We start from the raw sequence: 17,479 nt of genomic DNA on the forward strand, positions 1-17,479 counted from the left end.
CCACCCCAAGTCTTTGGAGAGGAGCGGCAGACAAATCTAATTAGTGATGATGATGATGATGTAACACTTTTTACCAAAAGTGTTTGTATTTGTTGGTTATAAAAGAGGGTACTGCCTAGTTATCTATTATGCATAAACTGCATAAACTTCTCCATGGTACAACCAGAGGATATTTAAGGGACTGTCTATCTCCAGGTACTGCTACCCACCCAACAAGTTTAGATCCCATCTATTGAAAAGTGCATCAAGTGGGTTTTGGAAAGTTCACCATTGCCCCAAGATCTGGATGCTCCCAATCATATTGTTTTTTTAGAAATGCCATGGCTCTTCTTTTGGATTCAGAGCCAGAAGACTGCCTGAACCATTAATGTGTTGATATTAATGCAAAATTAACTTTGACCTCAGAGTACAAAAGAGTATATATAAACCTGACTACAAGTTTATATAAACTTGTTTATATAAGTTTATATAAACAAGTATGTAAACTTCACTACAAGTTTATATAGTATATATTTTTCCTGGATTCTTATTTTTATTTATTTGCTGTTTTTATGTTGTAAATTGGCCAGAATTGGGTAGCTACATACATTGAAATAAATATAATTAAACTGAAACAAATATGGGATGCTACGCCAACATGTAGCACTTGCCACGATTTTGCTGTGACAACCATCACATCAAGATCAGTGCATCCCCACACACACACCTTACAGTTTTGGTGGAAGCAAACATGGAGTCAATAACGAGGATGGCCTTAAAAAAAAATCCATACCCAGGATTCCCGGCTGTTCTAAAAAAAAAATAAGTCATGGCCTTTCTGAAGATATCAACATTTTAAATTTTTATACAGTTGCCCATTTGATATCAAAATTTGGATGGCTTCTAATCAAAAATTAAAACAATGGCAAAACAACATAAAAACCACACCAAAATCTATTTAAAACTTAAGCATTAAAAACTTGGCACCAAGTTTCCAACATGTGATAATTCGTTAAATATACTTCCTAAGTATCAGAAGAATTGAGGAGCTTCTCTTTTACAAATGCATGAAAGATTCACTTATAAGAACAACTCTGACTGCATTAATTTTCCCTTATTTTCTCCAACTTTTCCATACAATCTCTAAATGGGAGAAGGCATTATTAATCCAATGATATTACCTCTGTGAATAATGGCGATATAATTGTAGATAAGCTCCGAGATGCCGGGCGCCTCTGTATGGTATTTTCCTTTCAGGAAAAAAAAAATAGATTGCAAATTAGTTAAAAGAGAATATAAAGACTTGTAAGAAGTTAGATTGCTTGTATAATTGCTTATTAAGTTATTACGCTACAAAAAAGATAATAGATATATATCAAATTATATGCATGGCAAAGAGCCCGTTGAAATTGAACAATGCATTCAAATCTTAAAAAATTAAATGTAGCAAAATACGTAGATCTGATGGAACTTTGGAATGAGCCAATGGAATGAGTCAGAAAGAGAAACAAAATAGGAGAAGGAAATTTTAGAACATAGGTTCATATCCTGATTGTACAACTGTTCCCCCCCCCCCCCCCCCCCCGGTCTCCAACAATAGCTCTTTAAATCCTTAATCAAGGATTCTTTTAAACCGCATCTCAAATCAAGTCTGGGAGTTTCAGAAGATTAAATGGAGCCAGCATTTTCATTTCTTGGGAAAGGGGAGATTGGGTGGAATTTGAGGATGATAAACATGCCATCTTTATTTTGGCCAGTAATGGGTTCCTGCCGAGTGGTAGCGAAAATAGACCCGCATGCATAGCTCTGCGTGATTGGCGGGCGGGTAGGCACGCCCGCATAAGACTTGGGTTCCTGCGCATGCACAGGAGCAAAGAAATTGAGGGGGATTGGCGTAATCTCATGCGTGCGAGCGTCCTCAAGTGAAATTTGGCTTCCTGCACATGTGCAGAAGCCAAGTCTCCCCCGGACGCACCTGCCCGCCACTCTCATGGAGCTGTGCGTGCAACCGCACTGGTAGCGGTGGCGATGGGGAACCCTTGCTTTATTTTGGCCCTCAAAAGGAGAAAAATAATGTTGCTGAAAGCTTTTATTAACTTTTCAACATACTCTTATGGAGGGAAAGACTTTGCTACCAGATTATAGTGGCAGCAATTTAAGGATGCTTTATTGCAATGTTTTTCAGATTTGGCAGATTTAAGATGTGTGATTCAATTTCAAGGCAAACCACAAGTTTAAGATGAATCGACATCAATTCTCAGAATCAAAGTCTGCACATGTTAAACTTGCCCAATTTAGGAAAAAACAGAGATATGGAGACAATTGAGCTCATGGTGTTTTGGAGAACATAAGCAGACTCCCAGTTCTTTGGATTTCAGCTACTGCTGCCCTTTTAACTGATTCTAAACAAAATTATAACTGTCCAGACTTTCCAACTTGCAGGACAGAGAATACGCAAGCGCTAACTACAGGTAATCAAACAATTCATATTGTGCTTCGTACTGCTTTGCAGTCACCAACCAGGGTCAATAAACCATTTGTCTCAAAGAAACAACACCCTTGGTAAACCGCACAAGGGTTTTACATTTGAGTTTTCAATCTGCATAGAGTTAGACCCTCACAATTTAGAAGAGAACCTCAAGATAAGGCAGCCATCAAAACAGGCATTACTGTTTAAAATGCTACATTAATGTCCCACAATATTAATGATAGTAAAATACCTTGTTTCTTTCCCACTCGTGGAGTTGGGTTGCTCCGTTCTCCAGGTTCTTAGGATCTTTTTCTCGGATAGTGAATATCCAGTCACCCGAGTCACTGCCACCCGATGCCTGCTCATCTGTTTCACTTTAACACAAATAAATTTATGACATTTACAAGATGGTCTTGTTATTCATGATGAACTGATGACAGTACAAACTCCTATTTGAAGGCAAAAACAAAATTCTAACTTATATGAGAAATGAAAATGATACAAAGGATGCTTTTATTAATTATGAATTAAGGCTCCTTAATTTATCTCAGATAACAACCTTTATATCTCCTGGAAATTTGTAGGAAGCAAATTAAAGCAAACAAGCAATGTATTCATTTATCCTACCATCATTTGTCTTGATTAAAATGTTACTGTTGGTTCAAGTTAAAATAAGTGAAGTTTGTGAGCAGAAGGAAAGATCTTTTAATAGCAAGTCAAAATCCTAAAAAAATGTAGGATTCTGTATTTGACAAAGTAGTATTTGTATTTGCTTTGTCAAATTTTAGTAAGCTAGAAAAACGCAGGATAAATAGCATCACCAACTGGTGGATTTGTTACTGGCTAACAAATCATGCTCAACATACAGTCTTCAAAGGAACTACATCCACATGGAGCGAAGTAAGCAGTGGGGTACCCCCCACTGTTCCATTTTAGGTCCAGTATTTTCAATATCTTCCTAAACAATCTAGATGAGGGAATAAAAGAGGAACTCATCAAATTTACAGATGACACCAAGCTGGCAGGAATAGCCAACACTCCAGAAAATAGGCTCAAGATCCAGTTGGATCTCAACAGACTTGAATATTGGGTCCAGTCTAACAAAACAAAATTCAATGTGGATAAAAGGTTTTACACTTAAGACAAGAAAAAAAAACAACTAGGTCAAACTTTGCTGAATGCCAGCAACTCTGAGAGGGATCTTGGAATCCGAATGGACAATCACTTAAATATGAGCCAACAGTGTGTGGCGGTCACTAAAAACCCCCAATGCAATTCTAGGCTTCATTAATATAGAATCAAGATCATGTGACGTATTAATACCATTTTACAAAGCCTTAGTACAGTCACGCTTGGAATACTACATATAATTTTAGTCACTGCAATATTTTAAAAAACTGGAAAGACTCTGGAAAGAGTGCAGGAAAGAGTAACAAAGATAATTGGGAGCTGGAGATTTATGAAGTTGGAGAAATTGGTTGTATCTAGTAAAAAGAAGAACTGGGAGAAATATAATAGCACTATTCCAGTAGGAATAGAGGGGTTGTCACAAAGGTGAGGGAGGTACCGTCTTCTGCTGCACGAATCCCGGCGACCAGTTAGGTCCCACAGAGTGGGTCTTCTCCGGGTCCCGTCAACTAAACAATGTCGCTTGGTGGGACCCAGGCGAAGAGCCTTCTCTGTGGTGGCCCCGGCCCTCTGGAACCAACTTCCCCCAGAGATTAGAATTGCCCCCACCCTCCTAGCCTTTCGTACGCTTCTTAAAACCCAACTCTGCCGCCAGGCATGGGGGAACTGAGATACTCTTTCCCCCTAGGCCTTTACAGTTTTATGCATGGTATGTCTGTATGTATGTTTTGTTTTATAATAAGGGTTTTTAACTGTTTTAATATTGGATTGTTATATGCTGTTTTTATTACTGTTGTTAGCCGCCCCGTGTCTACGGAGAGGGGCGGCATACAAATCCAATCAATCAATCAATCAATCAATCAATCAATAAACTGTTTTCCAAAACACCAGAAGGCAAGAAAAGAACCAATAGATGGAAACTAATCAAACAGAGAAGCCACCTAGAACTAAGGAAAAATTTCTTTACGGTCAGAACAATCAAACAGTGGAACGTCTTGTCTTATGCTGGCTACAAATCTTTTACTGCTTTTTAAGAGATTGAGAACACAGCTAAGAATAGACTTCCGAACCTCACTGTGAATCTCGTCCATCATATCTGACACCTTCATCCTCAAACACCAAATTGATAACTTTGATAAATTGATAACTAACACTCACCCATCTGAATCTTCAGAGCTGGAATTATCATGATTCTGCTCGGCCTTCCATCTTTTATGTCGGTCAATGAGATCTGTCAAGTAGGATGTTTTCTTTGCATTTCGTATTATAAATTTGTGCTTCAGGAGTTCTTTGGCCGTTGGTCTCTTAATATAGAAAGTAAGTTTCTTTACTAAACTGAGGTCAGTTACAATATGGCTAAATGTGTTTGTTTGCTTGCTCGCTTGCTTGTAAAATTTATTGGCTACATAAGAGTAATAAGAGTTTCCACAAATTTTGAAGCAATTGCAGGGAGGTGTCAATCAAAATAAAAGATACTACTTTTATAGCTCTTGTTATAAATCCTGTTAATCTTACTTCCGTAAACTACTTAAGACCCACCTATACCGCCAGGCATGGGGGATTTGAGACACCTTTCCCCCAGGCTTATTATAATTTATGTTTGGTATGTATGTGCTGTTTGGTTTTTAATTATGATAGGGTTTTTAGTTTTTTTAAATATTAGATTTGTGCCAGTATAATATTGTTTTTATCGTTGTTGTGAGCCGCCCCGAGTCTTCGGAGAGGAGCGGCATACAAATCTAATAAATAATAATAATAATAATAATAATAATAATTATTATTATTATTATTATTATTATTATTATTATTATTATTATTATTATTATTATTACTTCCATCTATTTATCCATGCCTCAGAATCTCCTATATTTGTAAAAAAAAAAAAAAAATCTCCAATTGCTCTTTATAGAATAAGCTATGTATAATTTATTTTTCTTACTAAAAGTACAATTCAAACAGTAATTATGCTTATTTTGAATTTATATTATGTTTTCATTCTTGTGACAAATTAAGCAGATAAACCCAGGAGCTTCTCTTTTTGTTTAATATGTGGAATAAGAAACTATCAATGCTATAAATTAAGAGAGGGCATTTCTGGATACTATATTTATACAAATACAGTGGTACCTTGTCTTACGAACTTAATTAGTTCTGTGATGAGGTTCGTAAGTAGAAAAGTTCATAAGATGAAACAATGTTTCCCATAGGAATCAATGTAAAAGCGAATAATGCGTGCAAGCCCATTAAGAAAATCCAAAACATTAAGGCTTTAAAAAATAAAAAAGCAACGGGCAGACGAAGTGGAGGCGAACGGAGTGGGGACAGAGGCGAGCCAAGGAAGCAGCGGGTGAGACCATCTTGCTACCAAAATGTGTCTGTGGGAGCCCCGGTCATCCATTGCCTGCCGCCCCCTCCTGCCAGAAGCCCGTGAAGGGTCAAAGCCGGGTGTGGGGAAGGGCGGAATTTTTGGCTTCTGGATGGACAGGAGAGCCCAGAGCCGCCACATTCCCAACCACCTGCCTTGCCAAAGGCGCCCATCCCGCCTGCTCCAAGAGCTGCATCGAGGCCGCCTAGGAGCTGCCACTGCCAGGACAGGATCCCCTCACTGCCCGTGTCCCCACTCCATTAGCGGGGACCCGGTCCTCCGTGGTGGTGGGGAAGAGCCACGGTGGAACAAGTGAGAGGAAGCGAGCGGGCGGCGGCTCCCAAGCAGGCTCCAGGTTCAGGCACAGCTCTTCCCCCGCCCCCTGCGGAGGACCGGGCAAAAGTGGCAGCGGGGGGCTTCGCTGTTTTAAGGCGATGGGGCAACCCAGGGAGAGGCAGGGAGCCTTGTCTAAGGCCGGAATTCCCTGCCTCGGGACTGCCGGTGCAAGCAAAAAGGGGCGGGGGCGGGGAATCCCGGTGGGGGCAGCAAGCAAATGGGAAATCCCGGTCACAAGGCAGGGGAATCCCTGCGGCAGTAAGAAAGTGCACGCACAGTAAGAGAGCCCTAGTAACTTACAAAGCTGGGATCTTTGTTCAAGCAGGCCTCAACGAACTCCTTTAAAGGTTTGCTGTAGTTTCCTTCCAACGTTGGTGGGTTGTTCTTTGGGATCAGAAATAAAACTTTCATTGGATGTAGTTCGGAATGTGGCGGTTCTCCTTTCGCAAGCTCTATGGCCGTTATGCCCAGGGACCATATATCTGCCTATTAACAGAGGGATGAGTTTATAAATCGACCGAAATGAAAACATGAAATCGTTTACATGTTTCCTTTTTTAAACCAACTATTCATTTTGAAATGTACCAGTTTTCCTCTCTGCTTCTTAACTTTAGATACAAAAGCAGCTGCTTGGAAAGAAACGCCCTTGGTTGCAAGCTTGAGCCAAGTGAGCTTGCCTTTTACATTACCCTCAGTCAAGGGACACCATATTAGTGAAAAAGATGAAAAAGAGTTTTAGCCAAGGGTAGAAATGGATTAATATACACATTTCACAGGGGTCAAATCTACTTCTCTTAGTATACCCGCTCTCACAACTTCTAGAAATAAATCTGTCAGTACCCTGTATGTATCTGTATTGGGTTATAATACATATAAACTATGAACGTATGTTTATACGATATACCTTTAAGAGGTGGATCATAGTTGGCCATAAGTGGGAGCCAAAGGAGTTCCTGTTTGGGGGGAGTTTTTTCTTGATAGTTACTTTATGTCTAGAGCTGTGTGCGGATGGTAACTGGTTTATATTGAATAACTGAGATTGTATTTGTGATTAGAAGTGTATAGAGATTATTCTACCTTGTTACTGCATATAATATATATTTTGTATTGGTTTCTGTGTCTGAACAGTCCATTAATATTACCACTCACACCATACGCTGTCTTTAAAGTTGTTTTGTAGATATATTTTTCCCTAAACAATCTATCAAAATCAAGTAAAGCCCTACATGGCTTAAGACCAGGTTACTTACGGGACCATCTCCTGCTTAATGAATCCCAGTAACCGGTCAGGTCCCACAGAGTCGGCCTTCTCCAAGTCCCGTCAACCAGGCAATGCCGCCTGGTGGGGCCTAGGGATAGAGTCTTCTCTGTGGCAGCCCCGGCCCTTTGGAATCAACTACCTCCAGAGATTCTTATCGCCCCCACCTTCCTGGCCTTTTGTAAGGCTGTAAAAACTCATCTCTGCCGGCAGGCTTGGGGCCATTGAGCACTGGTATTCTGCTCTGGCCATAGATATATGAGTGTAATGGAATGAATGTGAGTGACTGGTGTTTTTTTTTTAATAATTGGTATTTTAGATTAATTTTAACATTGGGTTTCTCACGTGTCCTTTTTTGTATCATTCCCATTTTGTAAGATGTTGCAATATAGCATAAAAATGTTAGAATAGGATTATATCATATTTTATATATCTGGACCTCTAGCATAAAAATACTCTGCTTACCCTGATTCTATTATAGCCAGGATAGGACGGTACTAACTTGCCTAGTCTGTATTACTGGTGAATTACAACAGGGAAACGACTGACCATAGAAGGGCTCAATAAACATCTCACTGATAAACAAGTTTACATCACTCCAGACAGGACGTTATACAATCAAAGGGATAGCAATAGCTGCAAGAATTGAGTTTATTTTCATTTCAAATTTTAAACCACCGTCAAGCAGTTATTCCCATCATCCATCCTTGTGAAGAACCTGCCTACAGCTTCCACTGTTATTTGTCACCAGAGAACCTAGCAATGTATTCAAAATGAAGAAAATAATTTCAATGTATTAGGATTGGGAGAAAAGTTTCTTCTTCCGCTTGGCCGGCATTACAATGAGCACGGTAGCTATTATTTTTAGCGAACCATCCTCTGCTACCATGTCAGATTATTGTAGATAAATCACAGCCCGCGTGAGCTATGATGAATCAAATCTGGAGGCGACGGATAAAGTTACAAAAACGGCTTCAAAACGAAGTTACTTTTATTAATAAAAACAATAAACAGCTATGCCTGGTCCCAGGCTCTTGCTGTACGTCTACATTGCTAGAGAGTTAGAGGAAAGATGGAGATTCTTCTTCTTCTTCTTCTTCACCGAGAAGAAAGGAAGTGATGCTGGCTATCTAGACAGGATTTACATCATAATGGGTAGAGCCAAATTAACATACATAGAGTTAACTATTTAATTACTGAATGTCTCTGAATGTCTCTGGGGCTGGCAATACACAGCATGACAGCCTCAAGTAAAGTCAGTGGAGAGGCCAGGAGGAATGTTTTACGTACTTTTTTCCATTTTTAATCAGAGTCTTTATTTCAAATAAAAATGTATTGGAATCCACAGGCCTCTTCTGTAAAGGTCACCTACTGTTCTCTTACATGGACCAGCTCTCAAACTCCTCCAATTTCCTGCCACTCAGATTAAGTTTCTAAAGGATTCTGGAATGTGACTGTAAGCAGAATGCAAACAGGTGGAAAATGCACTTCTGTTCCGGCATCCTTATATCATTCCACAAGTGGAAACTACAATTAGAACCACAAAATGGCCGTGCTCCCTATTATAAAAAATTCCCACAGATGAATTGCCAAAATGTACATGTGCAGATCTCACAATACAAAATATGTTTCTGTCTGAGTGATGCCTGAAAAATATATAAGTAGCACATTAATCTTACCTTTGAATCATAAGCAGATTGCTTTATTACTTCTGGTGCCATCCAAAATGGTGTGCCCACGAATGTATTTCTCTTTATTTGCGTATCAGTTAATTGTCCAGCTACACCAAAGTCTGCTAGCTTGACTTCCCCTTGTTCTGAGAGGAGCACATTAGCAGCTAGAAAATATTTTAGAAGAAATTTGTCATCGGAAAAATTAAGCATAAATTGTTAAAATGTTAACAGAGCCCCAACAGTTTTTTTTTTACCTTTAATATCTCTATGAATTTTCTTTTCCGAATGCAAATAATCGAGTCCTTTCAGAATCTCTCTTAATATTGTAGCAATCTGGATTTCATCAAGTGAACCTGGTTCTAACTAGAATAAAATACATTATTTTCAGGACAAATGGCCAAATAATTTAACAATTAATAACTTAAAACACTGAAGTCCAATAAAGTACATTTTTATTTACTCTAATCTTATTTATATTTCTTGTAATGGTCAACAATTCTGTCAGGTCCAGGATATCAACTGGGGCAAAGTCACCCAGAAACATTCTTGGCTGAGAATATACTTGAATTTAGGTCCTTAGATTTAACATGTTAATCCCTCCAATATTTATTTTTGGGGCTAACAGACCCACAGGTTTCTATGAGGCCCATCCAAGGATAGAATTGCAAGGTATGGTTTGGAGGTGAAAGACCCATCCGTGTGCACTTTTGATTAGAAAAATAAAAGCTGCAACTGGATGCCCACATGCTTTAAATCCATTTTCAAATAAGTTTCCAATATTATTCAACCAATTTTTTCCCCAGTAATGCATATATAATTCTTCCTTACTACATAAATAATTAAAATTCTGCCTGTGAAGTTTACAATTCAGTGGCTGTAGATCTATTTTTATGATGTACATAAGACATAAAGCCTGCAAGACAATATTTAAAAATTCAGATGTATTATAGAAATTGTAATAAAAACTCGTTACTTACAAGGTCGAGGGCCGATCCACCACCAAGGTATTCCATTATTATCCATAATTTTGTGTCCTGTTAATGTATACAAATTGACATTAAAATAATGAAAAAACTAACATAATTATTCTTCTAAGTGCTTTACTACATTTTGCCTACCTCTAATCGTATCTGTACTTAATAAAGAAAGCACATAGAGAATGATAAAATCAATGATTTGCCACTATAAACAATGGCTTATTTATCACTATAAAATAAATAATCAGATGTACCAGTTACAGGTAGTCCTCAATATATGATCGCTGCTGCGATCGGAGCTTCTGTTCCAACGCAAAGTGGTTGTTAATTGAGTTGTGTCAGATTTCACGATAATTTTTGCCACAGTTTAACAAATAACCATGATTGCCCACTGATGCACGTGGTCACTAATCATATCATAGAAACATAGAAACATAGAAGATTGAAGGCAGAAAAAGACCTCATGGTCCCATCTAGTCTGCCCTTATACTATTTCCTGTATTTTATCTTAGGGTGGATATATGTTTATTCCAGGCATGTTTAAATTCAGTTACTGAATTTACCAACCACGTTTGCTGGAAGTTTGTTGCAAGCATCTACTACTCTTTCAGTAAAATAATATTTCCTCACATTGCTTCTGATCTTTCCCCAACTAACTTCAGATTGTGCCTCCTTGTTCTTGTGTTCACTTTCCTATTAAAATACTTCCCTCCTGAACGTTATTTAACCCTTTAACATACTTAAATGCTTCGATCATGTACCCCATTTCCCTTTTGTCCTCCAGACTATACAGATTGAGTTCATTAATTCAATTCAATTCAATTTATTACATTTGTATGCCGCCCCTCTCCGAAGACTTTCCTGATAAGTTTTATGCTTAAGACCTTCACCATTTTTGTAGCCCATCTTTGGATCCATTCAATTTTATCAATATCTTTTTGTAGGTGAGGTCTCCAAAACTGACACAGTATTCCAAATGTGGTCTCACCAGTGCTCTATACAGCGGGATCACAATCTCCCTTTTCCTGCTTGTTATACCACTAGCTATGCAGCCAAGCATTCTACCTGACTGCACCCATTTTGAGACTGTCAGAAATCACTACCCCTAAATCCTTCTCTTCTGAAGTTTTTGCTACCACAGAACTGCAAATACAATACTCAGATTGAGGATTCCTTTTGCCCAAGTGCATTATTTTGTATTTGAAAACATTAAACTGCAGTTTCCATTGCTTTGACCACTTACCTAGTAAAGCTAAATCATTTACCATATTACAGACGCCTCCAGGAATATCAACCCTATTGCACACTTTAGAGTCATCGGCAAATAGGCAAACCTTCCCTACCAAACCTTCCCCTATGTCACTCACAAAGATATTAAAAAGAATAGGACCCAGAACAGACCCTTGTGGCACACCGCTTGTAACCAGGCTCTGCTCAGAATACTCGAATATTAATTAATACTTGAATATCCACCTTCTTCCACTAATTTTGCTTTGTTGGAAGCTGGCTGGGAAGATTGCAAGTGACAATCACATGACCTTGGGATACTGCAACCACCATAAAATCCATGTCAGGTATCGAAGTCCTGAATTTTGATCTTATAGGTCCGTTATGGCGAACCTATGGCACGCATGCCGGAAACGGCATGCAGACCCATCTCTCCAGGAAGGCCAGCCATTGCCAGTTGCTCTTCTGGGTTCTGGCGCGCACATGCATGCTGGCTAGCTGGTCTTCGCCTGTGCACGAGTGCCAGAAAGCAGAACACCAGGTGACTGGTGCACAAGCCAGAAACCGGAAGCTCAGCTTCCCTGCGTGTGCATACGCGCCGGGAACTGCTCTTCCGGTTTCTGGTGCTGTCCCATGCATGCTTGTTTCGGGAACTCAGTGCTAAAAAGGTTCACCACCAACGATATAGGTGAAAGTGCTGTGAAGGTCAAGGATCAGTCAAAAGTAACAATTTCCAGTGCTGCAAGTAATTTTGTATAAGCCTAGTGTTGTGATTAGCTCTGGCCAAGCTCCTGCCCCAAGGACTGTGGATGTGGGGGAGACATCCACATGCTGCAGGCCTGTTTTGCCCCCGGTGGAATCTGATGATGAAGGCTCCTCTGACCAAGAAGACATGAGTGACAGGGAGGAGGAGAGTGGGGCAGACAGCTCAGAAGGAGATCAATTATCTAGCTCCTCCTTGGATTCCGAACAAGAACAAGACTTAATGATACAGCCACGAATGCGGAGAGTGATGCATAGGCAACAACTGAGAGATTATTATCAAAGAAAATGAGGCCACCTGTGGTTGGGTGGGGCTGTGGTCATTAGTGAGGCTGCTATAAATAGCAGCCTGTGGGTTTGGCCATTGTGGAGGATTATCTGATCGTTGTGTTTCATGACTGCTTTACTGATTTTGACCTTTTGTGTGCTGATTTTCCCCCCGCTTTGAAACTAAACCAGAGCAAAGTGTGTTTTGCTTTGTGAAAGAAGGAGGACTGTGAATTACCTCACAGCTGCAAGCCAAGTATCACAGAACTGATAAGGGACTTGTACCAATTACCAGTTTGTTTGGAGACGAGTGCTCTTTGCTATACCAAAAGAGGGCTTGGTTTAAGTGAATTTTCATTACAAAGAACATTGTTTTGAATTTTCAAACGTGTGTGTGTCTGAAATTTGTACCTGTGAATTTTTGGGAGGATTCTGCCAGAGAGCCCGACAGAACTCCTAGGTGGTCTTATAGAATTAAAGGACAAACTTGGAACTTAGAATAAGCCCTCAAAAAGAACCGTTGTACATACCTGAACGGTCTTCTCGATGCACTGGAAGGAGAGTCCAACATGGGGTAATTACCAATCCTATTGGTAGAGACTGAGTTAATTTAAATATTTAAATGCGAGGTAGCTACCGCCCCTTAGCAGCCCCCAATACCTCAGTTTTAAAAACGAAGACAGTATAGAGGTAACACAATTTATTGAACTTAACCATATAACAATTAACACATAAACCTCGCAACCCAAATACTCCGGCGACCTGGCCACTACGCCGGGTGGGTTTGGACTCTCCTTCCAGTGCATCGAGAAGACCGTTCAGGTATGTACAACGGTTCTTCTCCACTGCACTGGGAAGGAGAGTCCAACATGGGATATACCAAAGTTCACATCCCTTGGGAGGGCAAAGGCTGTGCCACGGTCGACGGAGAGGAACAAACCCTCTGCAACACACGTCTCCCAAAGGAAGCTTCAGCCGAAGCAACCGAGTCCAGTCTATAATGACGGATGAAGGTTGTAGGCGAAGCCCAAGTCGCTGCCTTGCAAATGTCCTCAATCGATGCTTGAGTATTCCATGCGGCAGACGCGGCCGCACTTCTGGTGGAATGCGCAGTGATGCCCGCCGGAGGCGATTGAGACCTGGCTTTGTACGCTTCAGCAATACAATCCTTAAGCCAGCGACTGATCGATTTAGATGAGACCCCTAGTCCCATAGATCCTTGAGCAAATGATACAAACATCCTGTCAGTCTTCCTGAACTGAGCAGTCCTCCTGATATAAATCTTTAAGGCCCTCCTAACATCTATCTTGTGCCACCTCAACTCCAACGGATGTTGACCATGAGTACAAAAATCAGGAAGGACCAACTCCTGCGATCTATGAAACCCAGAGTTGACCTTGGGAATAAAGGTCGGATCTAGTCTAAGTACCACCCTGTCCGAGTGGAACACACACAAATCTGACCGAGTGGACAGAGCAGACAATTCTGATACTCGGCGCGCAGAAGTGATCGCCACAAGAAATGCAGTCTTTATTGTCAGCAGACGAAGTGAAATAGTCCTGAGCGGCTCAAAGGGAGGTGAAGTAAGAGCCTTCAGTATGAGAGTCAAATCCCAGGTCGGGAACCTATGTACCGGAGGAGAATGGGAATTGACAGCTCCTTTAACAAATTCCCGTATCCAAGGATGTTGTGCTAGTGAACGGGAAAACGGTACCTGTACAATGGTTGCCAGGGCCGCTATTTGTCTTTTCAATGTATTTGGCGCTAAACCCCTGTCAACACCTGCTTGTAGGAACTGCAACACCAAAATGACCGAAGCTTCTTGAGGGTTAGCACGTCGTTCTAAACAAAACCTACAAAAGGCTGCCCATGTAGCTTGGTAAATCCGGACCGTAGACGGTCGACGGGCAGCCTGCATGGTATCCACCACATTGTCCGGGATACACTGATTTGTCAACCTGAGCCTCTCAAGTGCCAGGCGGTCAGCTGGAACCACTGCGGGTTCGGATGACACACTGACCCCTGGCATAACGATATCTCGCAATCCGGAATCCTCCACGGGGAGGACACCGAAAAGGCTGTCAGGTCGGCAAACCAAGGGCGTCTCGGCCAATGGGGAGCCATCAATATTAACTCCGCTCCCTCCTGCACCATCTTGTCCAACGTCCTTTGAATCAGGCATGTGGGTGGAAAGGCATAAAGGAGGCCTTTGGGCCAGGGGGACAACAGGGCGTTGACCCCTTCCGCACCTGGAGTCGTGAACCGGGAATAAAACCTGGGCAATTGGGCGTTGGCCGGGGTTGCAAATAGATCCACTGATGGTACCCCGAAGCGGCGGACTACGCTGTGGAAAAGAGCCGGAGCGAGTCTCCATTCCGAAGGATCTATGGTCGCTCTGCTCAGCCAGTCCGCCTGCACGTTGCTGGTACCTGCAATGTGCTCCGCTCTCAACGAAGACAGATGACGTTCGGCCCAATCGAAGAGAGCTGTAGTCTCGAGCATTAGACGCTGTGACTTCGTGCCCCCTTGGTGATTGAGATGGGCCCTGGTTGCTACATTGTCTGTTAAAACCAGTATGTCTCTGCCCTGAACCAAGGAGGAAAAGGCCTGAAGCGCCAGAAACACTGCCCTGAGCTCCAGAAAGTTGATATTGATAGGAGCTAGGTCTTCCTGGGACCATAAACCTTGAGCCATGTGGGCCCCCATGTGCGCCCCCCAACCCGACAGACTCGCATCCGTAGTCAGAACCAGATGGTCGTGACTGTGGAGAGGAGAGCCGCGAAACAAGGCTGGGGACAACCACCATCTGAGAGAGTGTTTCACGCCTGCTGGAATCCTCACCTGCCGGTGAGAATGACTGACCTTGACCTTTTGGTACGGGAGCAGGAACCACTGGAGCTTTCTGATGTGATATCGAGCCCATGGCACGATTCCAATCGCTGAAACCAGAGTCCCGAGTACTTTGGACAACAGGGCCAGCGAAACCTGATGATGTCGACACAGGTCGCTGACCAGTCGCCGAATGTTGAGAAGCCGTTCCGGTGTCAAAGAGACCGTGTCCTGGGTGGTATCTATAATCGACCCCAGATGTTGGATGCTGGTAGAAGGCACAAGATGACTCTTTTCCTCGTTGATGGTATAGCCGAGGCTCTCCAGGACCTCCCGTGTAAGCGTCAAGTCGTGCTGCGCTCGAGGCAGTGACTTGGACATCACGATGATGTCGTCCAAGTATGCCATCACCCGCACAGACCGGGCCCTGACATGCGCCGTCAATATGTCCATTAGTTTTGTAAATGTCCGAGGCGCAGAGGACAGGCCAAACGGCATTGCCCGGTACTGGTAGTGAGTACCGTTGAGGCAGAACCTGAGGAAACGACGATGAGCCGGCCAAACAGGAATGTGCAGGTAAGCATCTTTCAGGTCTATTGACGACAGAAAGTCGTGATGACGGATGGAGGCGAGAATCGACTGGAGAGAGTGCATACGAAATCTCCGATACCGGATGAAGACATTGAGAGATTTCAAATTGAGAATCATGCGGAACCCGCCTGACGCTTTTGGTACAAGGAAGACGATGGAATAAAAACCTGTTCCTTTGGCATGCTCGGGCACTCTCTCTATCGCCTTGATGTGTAAAAGATGTTCTATTTCCCGCTGCAAATGAAGATGTTTCAACGGATCGCGGGTCGATGGACATTGGACAAAGCGTTGAGGTGGGGGCTGAAGAAACTCCAGACGCAACCCCTGCGAAATTGTGGCTATCGCCCATTTGTCGGTGGAGATACTTCTCCAGGAGGCACTGAAAAGTTGTAGTTTGCCTCCTATGGGCGCTAACGAAGGAAAGTCACTTGGAGTTGCGCTTGAAGCCTCGTTGATTTCCTCTGAAGGGTCGCCTAGCCTGCTGATACCCCCTTGGTCTGTCCTGAAATGGTGCCCGGTCACCCCGAAAGGATGACTGACCATACTGGCCTTGCTGAAAGGGCCTGACATTCTGACCCACCGACGAGGAGGAGTCCCAGCGAAATGGCTGGCGACGATTATAAGGATTAGCCCGACGTTCCTGCCTTCTGTACGCCCTGGGGAGGGACTTCCGTTTGTCCTTATCCTCAATCAGGACCGGATCCAACGCCTCCCCAAACAATTTCTCTCCTTGGTAGGGAGAGGACGCAAGGTTCCACTTGGACTTGAGGTCCGCCGGCCAGTTCCTCAGCCAAAGGAGTCGTCTGGAGGCCAGAGCGGTCGCCATCCCCCGAGCCGAAAACTTTGCTGCGTGCAGGGTGGCATCGGCGGAAAATTCAGCTGCCGCTAACAGCTTACTGATGTCCTGTCTCAAACGGCCATCATCTGGACCCAGACGGGCCTGCACCTCTTGCAACCATATTATAGAGGCCCGGTTGAAAAAAGAGGCCGCCGCAGCTGCCCGAAACCCCCAGCTGGCCATTAAGTGAGACTTACGCAGTAGAATCTCCGCCTTTCTATCTTCTGGCTTAAGGCTATCGCCAGACTCAGAAGGAACTAAAGCCTTTGAAATTAGAGTCATGACAGGCTGATCAATGGGTGGAAACTCCAATAACTTTTCCATATCCTCATCCAGCGTATAAAATTTGCGCTCCATGACCGAAGGCCCCTGAGCCGCTGCTGGAGTGAGCCAGGGACGCTTAAGACCTTGTCGGAAGATTTCTGAAGATGGCACATGGTCAGTCTCAGGCTGGGGTTCTTTAAAGAGGACTGTAGATGGTTTTGGGTCCTCTGTGGAATCTGTGGCTTTGGTAGGACCTGGCAGGTCCGCTGTTTGTTTAGCCTTATGAAGCAACACTTTAAAGAAGGATGCCTTAAAGAGACCTGCTACTACTGGTGCTTCAGGAGCGGTCTCGTCATCAGAGAAATCATACTCCTTCTCTGTGTCTTCTATCTGGGGAGGATCTTCAACCCAGGACCCCATACCCGAGAGGGGCGGAACTGACCAAGGATTTCTGGTTGGGCCAGGTCGTGGATCCTGCACTCTTGTTGCCATCCCTTGTGCATAAGCATCAGTAA

At 42.7% G+C, this 17,479-nt stretch overlaps 1 protein-coding gene across 1 annotated transcript in view; it reads right to left on the bottom strand.

Annotated features, from left to right (window-relative positions):
* The window catches only part of STK24 (serine/threonine kinase 24), a 53,396-nt gene that overhangs the window by 8,425 nt on the left and 27,492 nt on the right, over window positions 1–17,479 (bottom strand). The window contains exons 3-9 of the mRNA XM_070751208.1: window positions 10,187–10,243; window positions 9,464–9,572; window positions 9,216–9,373; window positions 6,579–6,764; window positions 4,736–4,881; window positions 2,700–2,823; window positions 1,161–1,229 (exon numbers count right to left, since the gene is read on the bottom strand). Of these exons, the coding sequence (XP_070607309.1) occupies window positions 1,161–1,229; window positions 2,700–2,823; window positions 4,736–4,881; window positions 6,579–6,764; window positions 9,216–9,373; window positions 9,464–9,572; window positions 10,187–10,243 (849 nt within the window). The remainder of the gene's footprint in view (window positions 1–1,160; window positions 1,230–2,699; window positions 2,824–4,735; window positions 4,882–6,578; window positions 6,765–9,215; window positions 9,374–9,463; window positions 9,573–10,186; window positions 10,244–17,479) is intronic.

The sequence above is a fragment of the Erythrolamprus reginae genome, chromosome 4 (assembly GCF_031021105.1).
Source record: "Erythrolamprus reginae isolate rEryReg1 chromosome 4, rEryReg1.hap1, whole genome shotgun sequence".
In the NCBI taxonomy this organism is placed as follows: Eukaryota; Metazoa; Chordata; class Lepidosauria; order Squamata; family Dipsadidae; genus Erythrolamprus; species Erythrolamprus reginae.